Source organism: Stenella coeruleoalba (genome assembly GCF_951394435.1).
Source record: "Stenella coeruleoalba genome assembly, chromosome: 2".
In the NCBI taxonomy this organism is placed as follows: Eukaryota; Metazoa; Chordata; class Mammalia; order Artiodactyla; family Delphinidae; genus Stenella; species Stenella coeruleoalba.
In genome coordinates this window covers 175,810,301-175,826,846 of record NC_137147.1, presented here as the reverse complement: position 1 = coordinate 175,826,846, position 16,546 = coordinate 175,810,301, and the positions used below count along the sequence as shown (strand labels likewise).

General features: G+C 48.0%; 1 protein-coding gene across 2 annotated transcripts in view; it reads left to right on the top strand.

Annotated features, from left to right (window-relative positions):
- FAM171A1 (family with sequence similarity 171 member A1) overlaps window positions 1–16,546 on the top strand; it is a 125,301-nt gene that overhangs the window by 80,128 nt on the left and 28,627 nt on the right. For both annotated transcript variants that reach the window (XM_079913086.1, XM_079913087.1), the window contains exons 4-5: window positions 10,758–10,916; window positions 15,444–15,620. In XM_079913086.1, the coding sequence (XP_079769212.1) occupies window positions 10,758–10,916; window positions 15,444–15,620 (336 nt within the window). The remainder of the gene's footprint in view (window positions 1–10,757; window positions 10,917–15,443; window positions 15,621–16,546) is intronic.

Below are 16,546 nucleotides of genomic sequence, written 5' to 3'. Positions count from 1 at the left end.
GGAAGGAGAGCCACGTGTAGATAATTTTTGGTCTTTGCAGTTCTGTTCCATAAAGCGAATACAGAACTGAATTTCTAAATAATACATTAAATTTTTATTCTCAAACTGGTCAAGTGTAGGTGCATTTATTTTTTTTTTAATGGAATCAGAGGAGAAAAACATAAACTCTTGCTGATCAGAACTGTAAGTACTGTCAGCCGTTTGAGTTTTTGTGTGTTGCTTGGATGTTACCGTGTGTCAGATGATCCCCCCAAGGAAATGGGGAGGTAGTGTGATGACAGTTTGACAAAGCCTCACCTGTGTTATGTGCATAGTTTTGGGTGATGCCCCGTTGTTTGATTTTACGTGACACCGAAGCAAAAGATTTGAAAGCACAAAGGCCACTGGGTGAGAGAGGTGGAGACAGGAGAGGCGGGGATGTTCTCTATGGGAAGATGTTCAATGCTTCAGGTGAAGTTTTTGTTTTGAAATGTTTACAACCAAATAAACTAGAATAAGCTCATGGTTAATGAGAGTTTTCCTTGAAGAATAAAAGACTACTCACTTGTTTTCCTCTCTCTAGGTATGGTATCTATTTAAATTCTGACCATACACACCCTAAAACTATTCCCATCAGACGAGGTGGGATTATGTGCAGTGCCTTCACACACACACACACACACACACACACACACACACACACAGTAAATGCATGTTTCCAATGGAACTGGCCTTAGCATTCGATTTCATTTGAAAAGTGAGGAAAGTGATTGCGTTGTCATTGTTGACACTATTTTATATAGAAAGCCTGGAGCAGTCTTATGATAACAGTGTGGTGAAGGGGAAGGACCAACATAGTCATTGATTAACTACGTATAGGGATCTTTCCCAACAGAGGCTGGGTCTAAAAGTATGCTCGTTATCACAGAATGCTTGCAAATTGCTTTTACATTTTTTTTTTATTGAAGTATCGTTGATTTACAATGTTCTATTAGCTTCAGATGTAGGGCATAGTGATTTGATATTTTTATATATGATACTGCATTTAAGGTTATTATAAAATATTGGTTATATTCCGTATGTGGTATCTTATATCCTGTACCTTATTTATTTTGTACCTAGTAGTTTATACCTCTTAATCCCCTACCCCTGTCTTGCCCTTCTCCCCAATGGAAACCATGAGTTTGTTCTCTGTATCTACAAGTCTGTTTCTGTTTTGTTATAGTCATTCATTTGTTTTCGTTTTTATATTCCACATATAGGTGAAAACATACAGTATTTGTCTGTCTCACTTCATTAGGTTTAATACCCTCTCGGTCCATCCATGTTGCTGCAAATGGCATTATTTTGTTCTGTTTGATGGCTGGGTAGTATTCCACTGTGTATATATACCATATCTTCTTTATCCATTCCTCTGTTGATGGACACTTAGGTTGCTTCCACATCTTGGCTACTGTAAATAATGTTGCTATGAACATTGGGGTGTATGTGTCTTTTTGAATTAGTGTTTTCATTCCATTTTCTTCGGATATATACCCAGGAGTAGAATTGCTGGATCATATGATAGTGCAAATGGCTTTTAAACTTTGCAGTGAGATCATAGGAGAGTGGAAAGAGAGAACACTTGTCAATTGCTTTATAAGGACCATTTTCTTTGAGAGTTTTTTGTACTTTGCTGAGGAACTGGAAGCTTTCAAGGAGGAGTTTGATGGTGATTCCAAAATGTAACCTTACGACGATGAACCATAAGGTAGGAGTCGTTGCTCTACTGCCGGCTCTCTCAGACCTTCACGCTGTCTCGGGAGAAACAGCACGTTGTCGACTCAGAATGTGATGACGGTCAATAAGAAAGTACCGTCAAGATGCCCGGGCTGCTCGTGGCTGCACTGTCATCAGGCCAGCTGGTACCACCCAAACCAGCAGTGTCCGTCCTGCGGGGCCTCTGTGCTGCTCTCTTTACGGTCCCCAGGACAGTCCCCTTTCTGTTCCCCAGGCAGTGCTGTCAGACTCTCCCACGCTCTGCACACACCCCCGACCTGCGTGCCCTCCTCTTAGCCATGACCTTGACGGTGGGTCCAGGGAACACAGAGGCCGTCGGGGAAGGCTGCTTTCTGTGGCCTGCTTTTCTGCATCCTCTTCTAAGGGGACACTGTGACGTGGCTCCCCGTGGCTCCCCTCCCACCAGGAGCCTCGTCACATCAGAGTCAATCCCTCGTCTAATCTCCTCCCCTCCCACCTCCCTCTGTTTGCGCCGAATCTTCCATCTTTCTCCTCTGGTTCCTTCTCAGCTCCCAGAATTACGAAGCCCGCCCTTCCAAGGAAACCCATCTTAATCCCTATTCCTCACTTCCTTTCCCACTCAAACTTCGGAGCCGTCTGCCCTCGAGAATTTCCTTTAGGAATTTCTCGTGCCAGCTCCGGTGGCCTCGTCCTCCCTGCATCCCCGAGCTGGGGTCCTTCCTCCTGCACTTCCCCTCCCTCCTTGTCTCCTGTTCACCGCTTCCCTGTCTCCTCCCCGGTTCTCCCTTCCCCGCCTCGCCCACATTCCAAAGGTGGCTTTCAGCTCCAGCCACCTCCTCTGTTTTCTTCCCCGAGGCCACTGTCTTTATTTGGAGCTATATCATTTCTCACCGAACATCTCACAAGAGCCTGGCTGACGCTCTGACTCTAGGATTTCTCTACCCACAGCCACCCCCAACTCTGCTATCGGAATTTGGTCAAAACGAACACGATTCCTTCATTCCCGTTCCGAGAACCCCCGGAGACTCTCTCCCCTGCAGGTTGCCTCGAGTTCAGACTCCTGACCGGGGTGCACCAGGCCCTTCACGAGACTCCCCCTCTGTCCGGAGCCCACACAGCCTGCACGGGGCTCACGGGGAGGCCTTGGCCTCTAGCCACGGTCCAGATGTCTGTCACCCCTGGAATTTCTCTCCTGGGTGGTTGATGGTTCTCTGCTGAAGCTTCTCCTGTACTTTTTGGGCGTAACCCTCTATTTTGGCATCAAAACAGTATGATGATTCAGCCATTGCCATGACTACCTTCTCTACCCTGGAGTCCTAGGATGTCAGGACCTTCATCCTCTTCCCCATCATGTATCCTGTGCCCCGGGGCAGAGGAGACTCTGTCCGTGTCCTCTGGGTCATTCTGAGGACGTTCAGAGTATCTTGTGGAATCCTCTCAGTCAGGGGCAGTTTCCCCCCAGGGGCATCTGGCAGTGCCACAGCTTGGGAGCCACTCCTGGCATCTAGTGGGTAGATGCCGCAATGCACAGGACAGCCCCTGTCCCCCAGCAGCGTTGTCCCCCAGCAACGTTAATAGTGCTGAGAATGAGGGATGGTGACCTAGTCAGAATTGAGACAGACCATTACTAGGACCCAGTGAGTTGCCCGGAATAACTCATCTTTACATTTAATCCTATAAGCATTCCCAGAACGTGGTACCATGGGTTTCACAGGACGCCTGCTCTTAAGGAGCTGCCATCTAAACGGGGAGAGGCGGCGGGAAATTATTGCTGATCCCGTACCTGGTATGTACCAGGAGGCAATGTGAGGCATCGTATCAATGCATGTGTGTTCTGAGCTAACATCCTAGCAGCCATATCATGAGACAGGCGTGGGCCACACCCACTTTCAAGATAAAGAACCCAAACCCCAAAGTCACTCAGCTCAAAGGTGGTGGAGGAGAGATAGAAACAGAGAGATATACACAGTGATGCTCCTACGCATGTCCTCTTCTCATGGCGCCTCTGGTTAGGGAGATGCTCAAATACACAAATAAATACAATACCAGGCGCAGGAAGATGGGTTCTGTAAGAGACATACAAGTAGAGTTTAGAGCTTGGGGTGGGATCCAGAAAGGCCACACAGGAGAGGTGGCATTGGAGGTGCACCTTGCATGACGGGTAGGATCTGCAAATAGAGACGATGCGGAGAAGCTCCAGATGCGGGGAAGAACGTGAGCTCGTGAGCAGAAGCAGAGCTGCATGGGCCAGAGGATGAGGGCCGTGGGCAGTAATAGCAGAGCATCTGTTCTGACGTGGGCAGGTGTGCTAGGAAGGGACGCAGAGGTCGGAATTCAAAGAATTCATTTCCACCTCGTGCAAACAGAATGACTGTGGGCCTCTCTGGGCCTCAGTTTCCTACCCCGTAAAGAGAGGAGAGAGCTCCTTCTTCACGGGATTGTTGTAGGTTTTTTTTTTTTTTTAATTTTTATTGGAGTCTAGTTGATTTACAATGTTGTGTTAGTTTCAGGTGTACAGTAAAGTGAATCAGTCATATATATATATATATGTATATATATATATATATATGTATATCTCCACTCTTTTTTAGATTCTTTTTCCATATAGGCCCTTACAGAGTATTGAGTAGAGTTCCCTGTGCTATACAGTAGGTCCTTATTAGTTATCTATTTTGTATACAGTAGTGTGTACATGTCAATCCCAATCTCCCAATTTATCTCTCCCCCCTTATCCCCTAGTAACCATAAGTTTGTTTCTGCATCTGTGACTCTGTTTCTGTTTTGTGAACAAGTTCATTTGTACCCTTTTTTTAGATTCCACACATAAGCGGGATCATAGGATATTTGTCTTCCTCTGTCTGACTTACTTCACTCAGTATGACAATCTCTAGGTCCATCCCTGTCACTGCAAATGGCTGCATTATTTTGTTCTTTTTATGGCTGTGTAATATTCCATTGTGTACATGTACCACACCTTCTTTATCCTGCTGTAGATTATTAAGTGAAATAATGTGTATGTAAGATCTCTGTAAATTCTAAAGTGCTGAGCTACACCTCCCATGAGAGAAGTGGGGCAGCAGTTCGGGTCTGTGTTGGTCTATGATTGTTGCCGCTGTTAATTTGGGAAGCGGTGGATCCATTGAAGGTTTCTGGGTGGGGAAAGGCGGTGATGAGAGTGGAACTGGAGAACCATCAGTAGATGAGGCGGGAAAGGGGTGAGGCTGAAACACAGGGGAAGTTAGGAGACTTTTGCAATAGTTGAGGGGTCACGTCACAGGGTAGTGTAGGGTGGAGGCAGGACGGAGGGAAAAGAAGATGCTAGAAACGTTGATAAGGGAAGATTGGGCCGTCCTGGCACTTGTGTGACGAAAAGCGATGGTGGCAACCTGGAGTCAAACACAGGTGTCGGGGGGCGGGGAGCGGGGCTTTAAGTTGGACAGAAGGTAGTGATGACTTCAGTGTCTGACGGGCATCCGAGTCGAAGTGCAGAGGATGCGGCGGGAATGCAGGCGTGGAGTCCCCGGCACGACCGGAAGGTAACTGGTGAGGCTCCAGCAGGGAGGAGAGTCAGGCAAGTCAGGAGAGTCAGGAACAGCAGAGGCGACTGTGGTGAGCCTTCGGGAGCTGTCGCATCCGAAGCAGGAGGAGAAACAAGCACTCATAGAGGAAAAAGCCGGCTACTCTGGGGAGAGCGGAGTGCAGCACCGTGACCCCGCGCGGGGGCGGGGAACAGCGCGCATCATTGTGAGTAGCTGGAGGCAGGAAGGCGAGCCAGGGTCACGGGTTTGCAGATTATACAGTCATCAGGTGACATTTCCAAGGGCGGCGTGGGGGAGGGGGGTGAGAGCCACGTCCCTGGGCGTTGAGGGGAAAGAGAGGAGGCTTACGGGGATAAGAGCGAAAGTGGTGTCTTGCTGTGGTTTTTCTAGCTGAGGAAGAAAGGAGTATATGTGTTGGTTGGGGAGGAAAAGCTTCTGAAGAGAGGTTTTTGATGAAGGCAAGAATAGTGGATCGAGTCACGTTTTGCAATAAAACAAGCAAAAGTTAGGAAACTCGGGTTGACCTTGGGGGAGCGCAGGGGCAGAAGAGGCAGCAGAGAAGAGGGAAAAAAGATTTTAAAGTGCAGCCGGAGGGGGCTTCCCTGGTGGCGCAGCGGTTGGGAATCCTCCTGCCAATGCAGGGGACACGGGTTCGAACCCTGGTCCGGGAAGATCCCACGTGCTGCGGAGCAGCTAAGCCCGTGTGCCACAACTACTGAGCCTATGAACCACAACTACTGAGCCCACATGCCGCAACTACTGAAGCCCACGTGCCTAGAGCCCGTGCTCCCAAGAGAAGCCACCGCAACGAGAAGCCCACCCCAGTGTTTTTAGTAGAGTTGGGTCTGAGCACTGGGGGGATAATGGTGGAGCCCCAAGGAGGATGGAGGATGACACAGCTGCTGTGGGGAGTGTGGAGGAGAGGCATCCCCAGAAGAGGGACAGACCCGTCCCCCTCCATCCTCCCCTCCCCACCCAGTCAGGTCCCCCTCCTGAAATGCGTGGGAGCTCAGCAGCTTTAATCTGTAAACTTAGGCTTAAGAGCATAACCACCCCCCAACCCGACACGTACCCACTTTAGATCGTATTTACGCTGCGGCTCAGAGTACTTCGACCCTTACACCCCTCAGACGTTTCTCGGGGCATTTCATCAGGCAGAGCCCGTGCTCCTGTGTTCAATCCCCCAGCGGCATCACAGCGTGTGTTCACAGCGTGTGTCAAAGCAGCTGGACCAGCCACACCCTCTTCGAGTAAACCTGCCCCAGCATCGCCCCTCTGTGCCCCCCACTCCTCCAGAAGTGGGGGACAGACACGGTGTCTGTTCAGGGAGTGAATTCTTCTGCACAGAAAAGGGAAGGGGGGCAGCAGGGGAAGAGGAGTGGGGAGAGGTGGGTCTCCCACTGAAACGCATGGTGTGCCAGGGAGAGACAGAGGCAGAGACATGCACACAGAGACAAAAAGGCAGAGAGAGAAGCACGCACAGGGGCAGAGAGAAATAGACACATACACAGAGACAGACAGAAAGACACTGAACTGTGATGATATGTGATATCACTTATATGTGGAATCTAAAAAAATAATACAAATGAATCTGTTTACAAAACAGAAATAGACTCACAGACATAGAAAACAAACTCATGGTTACCAAAGGGGAAAGAGCAGGGGAGGGGGTAAGGGATAAATTAGGAGTTTGGGATTAACAGACACACACTACTATATATAAAATAGATAAGCAGCAAGGACCTACTGTATAAGACAGGGAATAATATTCAATATCTTGTAATCTATAATGGAAAATAATCTGAAAAAATACACATATAACTGAATGACTTTGCTGTTCACCTGAAACTAACACAATATTGTAACTAAATTATACTTCAACTAAAAAAAATGAGGAACTGGGACCTCTTTGGTGGTCCAGTGGTTAAGAATCCATCTTGCAACACAGGGGACTCCAGTTCGATCCCTGGTCGGGGAACTAAGATCCCTCATGCCACGGGGCAACTAAGCCTGCGCGCCACAACTGCTGAGGCTGCGTGCCTCAACTACTGAGGCTGCATGCCTCAACTAGAGAGCGCACATGCTCTGGAGCCCATGCGCCACAACTACTGAGGCTGCATGCCTCAACTAGAGAGCCCACGTGCCGCAACTACTGAGCCTGCACAGGCTTCAGAGCGCCACAACTAGAGAGAAGTCTGCGCACTGCAAAGAAGTATCCCATGTGCCTCAACTAAGGCCCGACGCAGCCAAAAAATAAATAAATGAGAAGAACTAAAACCTAACATCTCTCAATAGAGTAAAAAACATTAAAAAAAAATGAGGAACCAATGACAAAAGTAGACACCTCTTTAAAATCTCCCTCAATCTGAAAGGGATACTATTTTAAATTGAATTTAAGGAGGACTTCTTTAAACTTCAATTTATTAAAATTTAAAATCAGAAAAAAAAAAAAAAAAGAATGGGAATGAGACGCCCAGTGGCCCGAGAGCTGGGAACAGCCTCGGTTGTGGTGTCCGGGTCCCAGGCTGGTCCCCATAAGGCCTGGCTGGGCTAGTTTCCTGGCGCTCAGCAGGACTCCCCTTCATCTTTCAGCAACGTCCCCTTTTCCTTGGTCCAGGGTGAGTGGGTTCTCTTCCTTTCAGCCAAAGGGGCCTTCATGGTGACTTCAACCTGCCCATCTCACGGGGCCCGGAGGGGCACACAGGACCCGCGGTGTTCTGGGGTAACCCGCCTGGCCCCTGCTTTCTGCCTTGACCCTTGTGAGAACAAGCCCCTCTTTGCGCCATCACGCTGCAGACACGCCCTTCTGTCCTTCCTAGTAGCGAGTTCCCCATTTGCCAGTGCATGAAACCCAGGCGGCAGCAACATTGTTTAGGCTGAAGAACGGTGGAGAAGAGGAAACAAATCGCAGGACATTCACTAGCATTGAAAGAAAATGATAACAGGAGGAGAGAATGTTGTCACGTAGTTGGGGGTGAGGAGATGGACGAGAAAGGGTTCGCTTTGACCTTCCGTCTCTGAGGGCAGCTCGGAGAAGAAGGAAAGAGGCAGACAGCATGTGCGGGAAGCGGGCTGCGGGAAAAGGGATGGGGTGAGGCACGATGCTCCGGGCCGGCGTGGAGAACGCCCCACCCCCTGGGAGCATGAGGCATCTGAGCCCTGCGCAGACCGAGGAGGTGACAGCAGGAAGGCATTGCTGTCATGTGAAATCAGAGGACAAGGAGAGCAGACTCACAAGAGCTGAAAGTGAGAAGATTCAGCTATGTGGATGCCAGTGCATCACCATAGCTTTGGTTTAGGGACCAAGAAAGGGCATCGATGGTCTAGAACAGGACCGACGTCCATGTCCACTTAGCTTCAGATAGGACTGTTGCAAGTTTGGGCACCTGGCTCCCATGGGATCTGGAGCTGGACCAGTGTTTATGGAGAACCAGTCATCTGAGAAATGCAGTCAGTGATTTTCAGGGGCCGTCATGACCGCCTTGGTCACACATGGTCAAGGCAGCCCACCCCCTAAGTCTGTGTTGGTGGTGAGTCCATTTTGTGGGCTCACCTGTCAGAAGAGACTTGGATTAGTTGATCCTTGGAGCTCCAGAGCTCCGTTATTCTAGAACACTGCTTTTTATTTTATTTTATTTTATTTTGCAGTTTGCAGGATCTTAGTGCCCTGACCAAGGATTGAACACGGGCCCTCGGCAGTGAAAGCACAGAGTCCAAACCACTGGACCTTCAGAGAATTCCCCTAGAACACTTCTTGATAGGCTTATTCCTCCCTTAAAAGTTTCTTTTTTAAAAAAATATTTATTTATTTATTAATATTTTCGGTTGCACCGGGTCTTAGTTGCAGCAGGCAGGCTCCTTAGTTGTGGCTCGAGGGCTCCTTAGTTGCAGCACACGGGCTCCCCAGTTGCGACATTCAGACTCCTAATTGTGGCATGCATGCGGGATCTAGTTCCCTGGCCAGGGATCGAACCCGGGCCCCCTGCATTGGGAACACGGAGTCTTAACCACTGTGCCACTAGGTAAGTCCCCTTTAAAAATTTCTGATCCAGGGTGAAGAGGAACCTTGGTGTAGACATAAAGACCATGAACTCTGGGCAGGGCTGTTGTGTCAGGACATCCGTGGGTGGGGAAGAGGAAGCCCCCAGCCGACCACAGGGAAACGTGGCCTCCCTCAAGGCTGGGGTGGGATATATGATGAGCAGAACATCAGGGCAGACCACCACGTTTGAGGAACCACTTTATTTATTTTTTTAATTAATTAATTTGATTTTGGCTGCGTTGGGTCTTTGTTGCTGCACCCGGGCTTTCTCTAGTTGTGGCGAGCGGGGGCTACTCTTCGTTGCGGTGCCTGGGCTTCTCACTGCGGTGGCTTCTCTTGTTGCGGAACACGGGGTCTAGGCACTCGGGCTTCAGTAGTTGTGGCACACGGGCTCAGCAGTTGTGGCTTGCAGGCTCAGTAGTTGTGGTGCACGGGCTTAGTTGCTTCGTGGCATGTGGGATCTTTCCAGAGCAGGGCTTGAACCTGTGTCCCCTGCATTGGCAGGCAGATTCTTAACCACTGCACCACCAGGGAAGTCCAAGGAACCACTTTATTTTAACCCAGAGAGATGTGTACTTCCATCGGGAAATGCTCCAACTCCCATCTCTATTCATTTTTGTCTTCACGATGTTTTTGCTGGTTGTGTGTGCAAACTGATATAGCACGTCTGCGTCTTGTGACCCTCGCTACAGCAATAGATAAAAACGGGTTCAGGTTTTACAGTCAAAATAAGACCTGGAGCAAAGTCAAACTGCGGATGGTGTCACAAGGTAACTGCGTAACAGGGTCACTGGCTCAAGCCATCCTGCACAGAGTTGAGTTTGCTGAAAAGAGCAGTTCTCACATCCTTTCAAGAGGCTCATCATAGAATCTGTAACATGATCCGTCGCGAGTCAGATGCACCCACCGGAGTGGATGGAATGCCAAAAGGCAGCGTCCGCCGAAGGGAAAGGACTCATTACTGTGGGTTCTTATTTGCAGTGTCTTGTCCAGCTGCTGGTCTGTTGCCCTGCTCTGCTTCATCTTGGACCAGATTTTACCAGGAAGACTAAGGATTTGTCTGTAACGGTGTCAAAGGGTCTCTCCTGCCTTGTTTGTATCAAGAGATTAATTGTCACCTACTCATTTCACTTACGTGGACTTTTTCCCAAAACACTACCCCTACCCATAGGCGAAGGCTGGGCAGTGAAAAGACTGCTCACAAACAGAGCTTTTTGTGAAAAACCTAAATAACGTTCTGTGTGAAAGCAAACGTGACAATGGGCTGTTATTTCTCTCCCCATAATAACGTGCTGTCACATCTCTGTGCCCGCGAGAATGGGCGATGTGAGGGGATGTCGAGAGGAGTGGAGACGGGGAAGCCACGCTGAAACCTTAGAGGAGCTTTTCCGGGGTTTGCGTTTTCTGGAAACAGAAACCGCCCCTCCGAGAGGTAACTCCCGGGTTCATTTCCGCAGGTGCCCGGCCGCAGCCTCGCGTGCATTTCCAGAGGAGAGCTCTGCGGCTGCCGGAGAACACCAGCTACAGTGACCTGACAGCCTTTCTCACGGCCGCCGGCTCCCCCTCGGAGGTGGACGGCTTTCCTTATTTGCGGGGACTAGATGGAAACGGAACAGGTAACTCGAGGCTCGTTTCTTTCCAGCCGGGCAGTCTGCGTTTGCATCTTTATATGCGTTTGTATCTTTATAAGTGGGAGAACCCAGCCCGAGGTGCAGAAGGGCAGATCTGTCGTCTACAAGTTCAAGGGCACTGAAAGTGTCATTTGAGGACTTCAGCCTGCACCGCTTTCATGAGCTTGTCTCCCTGAGCCTCTCTCTTGGTACCAGTTGCCTGAGCTCTCCGTTGGCCAATAAAGTATATTTAATTCCCAGAAGTTCTTTTAATTGAATCTTTTTAAGTGTCCGATCAGAGTTAGAGGTTTTCTGTCCCCCTGTTCTCAGCCTCGCCCCACTTGCCCCCGGAACGTGTATTCGGTGAAGCAGCCTGCCCAGCTGTGCGGAGATGCACTGTCCCCGCCGCCCCCCCCCCAACCCTGGGCACGTGTCACAAGTGGGAGGGGCGGGGGTGGCCCTGGGCCTGATTCCCAGACGAACACACCATGCCCCCTCCCACCAGTACAGGGAGCACTTGGCGGGCAGGGAGCCTCTGGGCTCCACCGGCTGAGTCCATCCAGCCTTTTCTCACAACCTCCGTTTCTCTGAGTTTGCCCTCTCTTTGCCTTCTCCTCTGCGAAGAGTGGTGAGCCTTCATACTTGACTTTGAAACATCTCCCGGAAGGTCTCTAAGTCCGCTTGGTCATTCTCACCCTAGGCTGGCAGGACACACACTGCTCAAAGATCACAGAAACTAAAAGCCACCAGCCAGAAAATAGGTAATCGTTCCTTACCAGTGAAAGACCGCCCTTACCTCCGTTCCCGGCCGACAGAGCTCGGTGCTGACGTGGTCCCCGGCCCTCCTTTTGGTGAATGGATGGTGGCCGGGTCTCAAGCCCTGAATCGTTTTCCTGTCTCCCCCTCTTCTTTTCCCCAACACTTTATACGAGTCACAACATAAACTTGAAAACCAAAGGCTGTTCTGGGTTAAATCCCGCTAGGTGAGTACGTTACTGCATTTCCCAGGGACGCTTTGATTGAATTTCACTTAATTGTCTAGTGCTTTACAGAAACGGATCATTCTGCAAAAGCTTTTTATACCTGCCACATCTGATCCGTTTTATAGAATGTTAATAAACGTCTGGTTACAGATCAAGCTCACGTGGTGATTAGTTCCCTGCTTTTCTTCCCTCTGCGATACCCGTTTGGAGAAACGTTTCTTCTTCCTTGAATTTTTGCATGATAATGATGCGATGAATATGTCAGTCACTGACCACCAGAAAAGTTGCATGGTGGTCATCTTAAGTGAATATTATTGGGAAGAAAAAAGTTGACTTTTCATTTAAATGGACAGGCCTGGGAGCAAAGTAGTGTTTCGGGGAACAGGATAATCCGAGGCCATCATGAAACCTCCATTCAGTCTCCATCATAAAGCCCCGAGTTGGAAGAACAGCCTCGTTCCTTGGAGCTCATTCAGTTTTTTTCTGTGCCCCAATTCCAAGAGCTCTTGAATAAATTATGAAATCCGAGACGACAGTAAGATAGAGAAGACATAGGACTATTGATTTTAGAGGAGTTTGTTTTATTTTAAAATCACTCTCTTATTTCAGACGGAAGAGAGGAGGTCTTTGGAAGGTTACATTCAATTTGTTTTCCACTGAAATAACTGGCCAGTTGACCTAGGAAGCATCAGACCTCCGGCCAAGGAAGGGCACCGTGGTGTCTGCCTAGCACCCCAGCAGCCCATCAACTAGGGATTCTCTTCTGCCCCACGTTGGCCTCCCGTTTCATAAACCGCATCTAACAGATTGCAACTTAGTGTGAGAGCCTGGACCACACAAACCCGTGTGAGGTGACAGGTTATCACCAGAATTCAGCAAAATAAACAGAGGCCACAAATGCAGTTGGAAAGAGGCTGGTTTCCCCGCCGTGTCCTAAGGGGGGTTGTTTATTTCCCCCCCTTTGGAGGGATCCAGAGTTGTAGACAGAGAAACGCAGCCATGTGGAGGTTTCAGTCCCTTCCTCACTTGCTCGTTCCCGTGCACCCTCATACGCTCTCCCCTGTGGTTGCCAAGAAAGCGCAGACCTGTTCCGTGATGCTCCCGAGGGGTTTTCAAGAAATTACTTCTGCTCGCAGATCCAAGAAAGCAGAGGAGTCAGTAGTATGACTAATGTCCAAAGCCAAACAGAACCGGAGATGCTATCCGAGCAAAACCCCTCTTGTTCTAAGTGATGAATTGGGGGCCTCCTAGCTTGGTCCATTGTTGCTGCTTTTGCCTGACAGACACCTGTCTTTCTTCGGACATGATGGGAGTCAGGTAACATCAAGACGAACAGGAAGGAGAGACTCCTTATATGGAGAACTCAGTGTTGTGTTGCCCTCTAATAACGAGGGCTGGAAGGAAAACAGTGTAGCCCTTCACAGTATGTCCAGAATAAAGAAAGTGGGAGGGTAGACTGTCATCTGGAAGGCATGGAGTGGAAGCAGTGAGAGAGGCAAGAGGCCTCAGGAGAGCAGGTATAATTGCCTGTGATGTCTTCTAACAGAGAACATTTTAAAGAACATAAAGCACATGCACCTAGGGCATGTTGCTTTAAAAGAATATGCCCCTCTCTGCAGTGCCGTTCTTCCTTCTGAATGTTTATAGTCGAGTTCGTTCCTTTCTGTAGCCTCGCAGGAAAGCATCTAGTCCAACCTCCTTAGTTTTACAGATGAGAAAAACGGACCCCGGAGCAGGGAAGTAACTCGCCAGAGGCCACATAAGTAGTCGGTGGCGGGTCTGATACTGGGACCCTGGCTTCCTGGGCCAGGGATGTGCAAGATTATAGGAAGGAAGTCTCGAAAGGGGATGAGTGGGGACCACGGGGATGCCATCTCTGGGAATCAAGAGGCAGTGTTAAGTGGGACAAAAGGATGATGGGTCTGGAGCACCTTTCTGCTCTACCCGCAGCTTCCCCGGGCAGACTTCCTACCTCGGGTTTGATGAAAGAAGCAGTGCTTCCTGATTGAAAACATTATCTTTAAATTGTTTATGAAAGGTCTAGTAAATTACTTAATCTCTCTTTGTTTTAAGTCCTGTCTCATCTAGAGAGTCTACCAGAGCCTAGAGAGGTACATTGGAGACCTGGCTTTGCTTCTGTGTTGCCTTTGGGCAATGGACCCATTTGGGTCCTCCATCCACAAGGTAGTTGGACCAGAAAGATGGTAAATTCTGTGCTTTGGTTTTTCTTCACCCTAAAGTGAAATGGCCACAGGATAAAAAGATTTCAGAACTTGAATCTATGCTTCCAATGTGGACCTTTGGATGAAATCCTCATTTCCATGCCTTTCCCTTCACTGGAAAACAGAGATGGGCATGAATCATAAAAGATGGTGCTAACATTAGCCGTATAGAGATTGCTCTACAAAGGATTTAGCTCCCACTGGTTGTTCAGACTCTAAAATTCACCAGATTTGTTTTAAATGTTTAAATTTAGTCCTCATTGGAGGTTTGCATTAGCTTGGGTAGTTAGTTGATAGGTAGGTGAGTATATAAGTAGCTTACTAAGAAATCCTATAAATGGTATTCTAACGTAGCTTACATTTTTCTATCAGTGTGTTTTCATCGTGTTCAAGGGAAGATTTTAAATTATGACCGAATACATTTTGTATGATATATTATATTTCACTGGAGAAAAATTCTTCTCAAATGGACCGCTTAACTGTATAAATATAATATTGCTCTTATAAGCATTCCCCAGTTTATCTGTAGACAGTCATTAAAGCATTGGCTTGCATAAAAGGCCTCTAATGCAAAATAATTGGTATATTAAATTCCTTTTAAACAGATCAAAATAACAGTGGCAACCAAAATAACTCATAAATATTTCAGATCCAAGTTTTCAATCGTGTACTTTTCGTAGCAGTAAGTTAATATTTTGAAGTACTCCTTGAAGAAATTCACTCCTTTTTTTTTTTCAGCAGTCTCTGATTTAAATCATTTGGTTCCACTATGGTGACCTGCCCAGTAATTAACATGTGTGCAGTGCTCGCTTTGTATAGATGTTGATTTCAGGGATTTCCACACACACCTCTTCTCCCATTATAGACAATCCCTTCTCTTTTGAGGCCCTTGTTTTTGGGGGGAGGGGCGCAGCCTGCGGGATCTTAGTTCCCCGGCCAGGGATCGAACCCGCTGCTCCTGCATTGGGAGTTCAGAGTCTTAACCACTGGACCACCAGGGAAGTCCCTTGAGGCCCTTTTTGAAAGCACAGCACGGTGGTTAGAATGTGCAAACCCAAGCTTGGATCAGGTTTGCAGATTCAAACTGGCCTATATCCGAAGACCAGCTCTTATGACTACCCTCTCTGAGCCTCAGTTTGTTTATGTGTAAGATGGGAATTAGAATGTCGTGGGGAGGATTATGTGTGTAAGATGCTGAACAGAGTCCCTGGCTTATAGGAGGCCCAGTCCTCAGTAGATGGTAGCTATGATATTTCTCTGTGAACAGTTTCTGCAGCCCCATGTAAGTCCTGTGTGTGCACGTGATGGAGAATGTCTCTTGCTTCCAGGAAACGGCACCAGGTACGACCTGACCCCCGTCACAGCCGTCAGCGTGCACTTGCTCAGCAACGATGGAACACCGGTGCTGGTGGATGGCCCCATTTATGTCACCGTGCCCCTGGCCACGCAGAGCAGTCTGAGGCACAATGCCTATGTCACAGCGTGGCGGTTTGACCAGAAGCTAGGTAAGCAGGCTCCTGTGCGAGCGATCGGCTACAGATAACTCCGTTACTGTCTGATTTCCCTTTTAAGAAGCCTGTGCAAGTTCCTTTTCCTTGAAATTATTGAATGCTGCTGTTTATGGTGCCTTGCATGGCTTCTAGTGGGTAAGTCTTACACGCTCTTTGGACTTGGGGTTTTTTTCAATTTAAGCTAATTTGCTTGAAAAGAATCTTTAAAGGTTATTAGAACTAAATTGGCTCTCCTAACCTTTATCCTTTTAGTCTTTAGATGGTCACATGATCTCTCTTGGCCCTGTGTTCTGAAAAAAGAAAAACACATTGCCAATATTGTACAAAAAAAAAAGAAAAGAAAAATTACCCATGATCCCACATGTAGAGAAACTCACTAACAGTATTTTGGATTACAGGCAGACCTCGTTCTGTTGCACTTTGTTTTATTGCATTCGCAGATACTGCGTTTTATACAAATTGAACATTTGTGGCAACCCTGTGTTGTCAGATGATGGTGAGCATTTTTTAGCAGTAAAGTATTTTTTAGTTAAAATATGTACATTGGTTTCTTAGGCATAATGCTATTGCATACTTAATTGACTACAGTATAGTGTAACATAATTTTTAATGCACCGGGAAACGAAAAATTCACGTGACTTGCTTTATTGCGATGTTTGATATATTGCACCAGGTCTGGAACCGAACCCACAGCATCTCCAAAGTGAGCCTGTATTTCCTTCCAGCCATTGCACTATGGGTGTATGTATTAGTTATCTTTTGCTGCGTAACAGATGGCCCTAAAACTCGTAGCTTTAAACAACAGTGAACATCTGTTGTCTCACAGTTTTGGAGAGTCAGGAACCCGGGCACAGCCTAGCTGGGTGGCTCTGGGTCAGGGTCTCTAGATAAAGTTGCAGTCAGACTGTCAACCAGTTCAT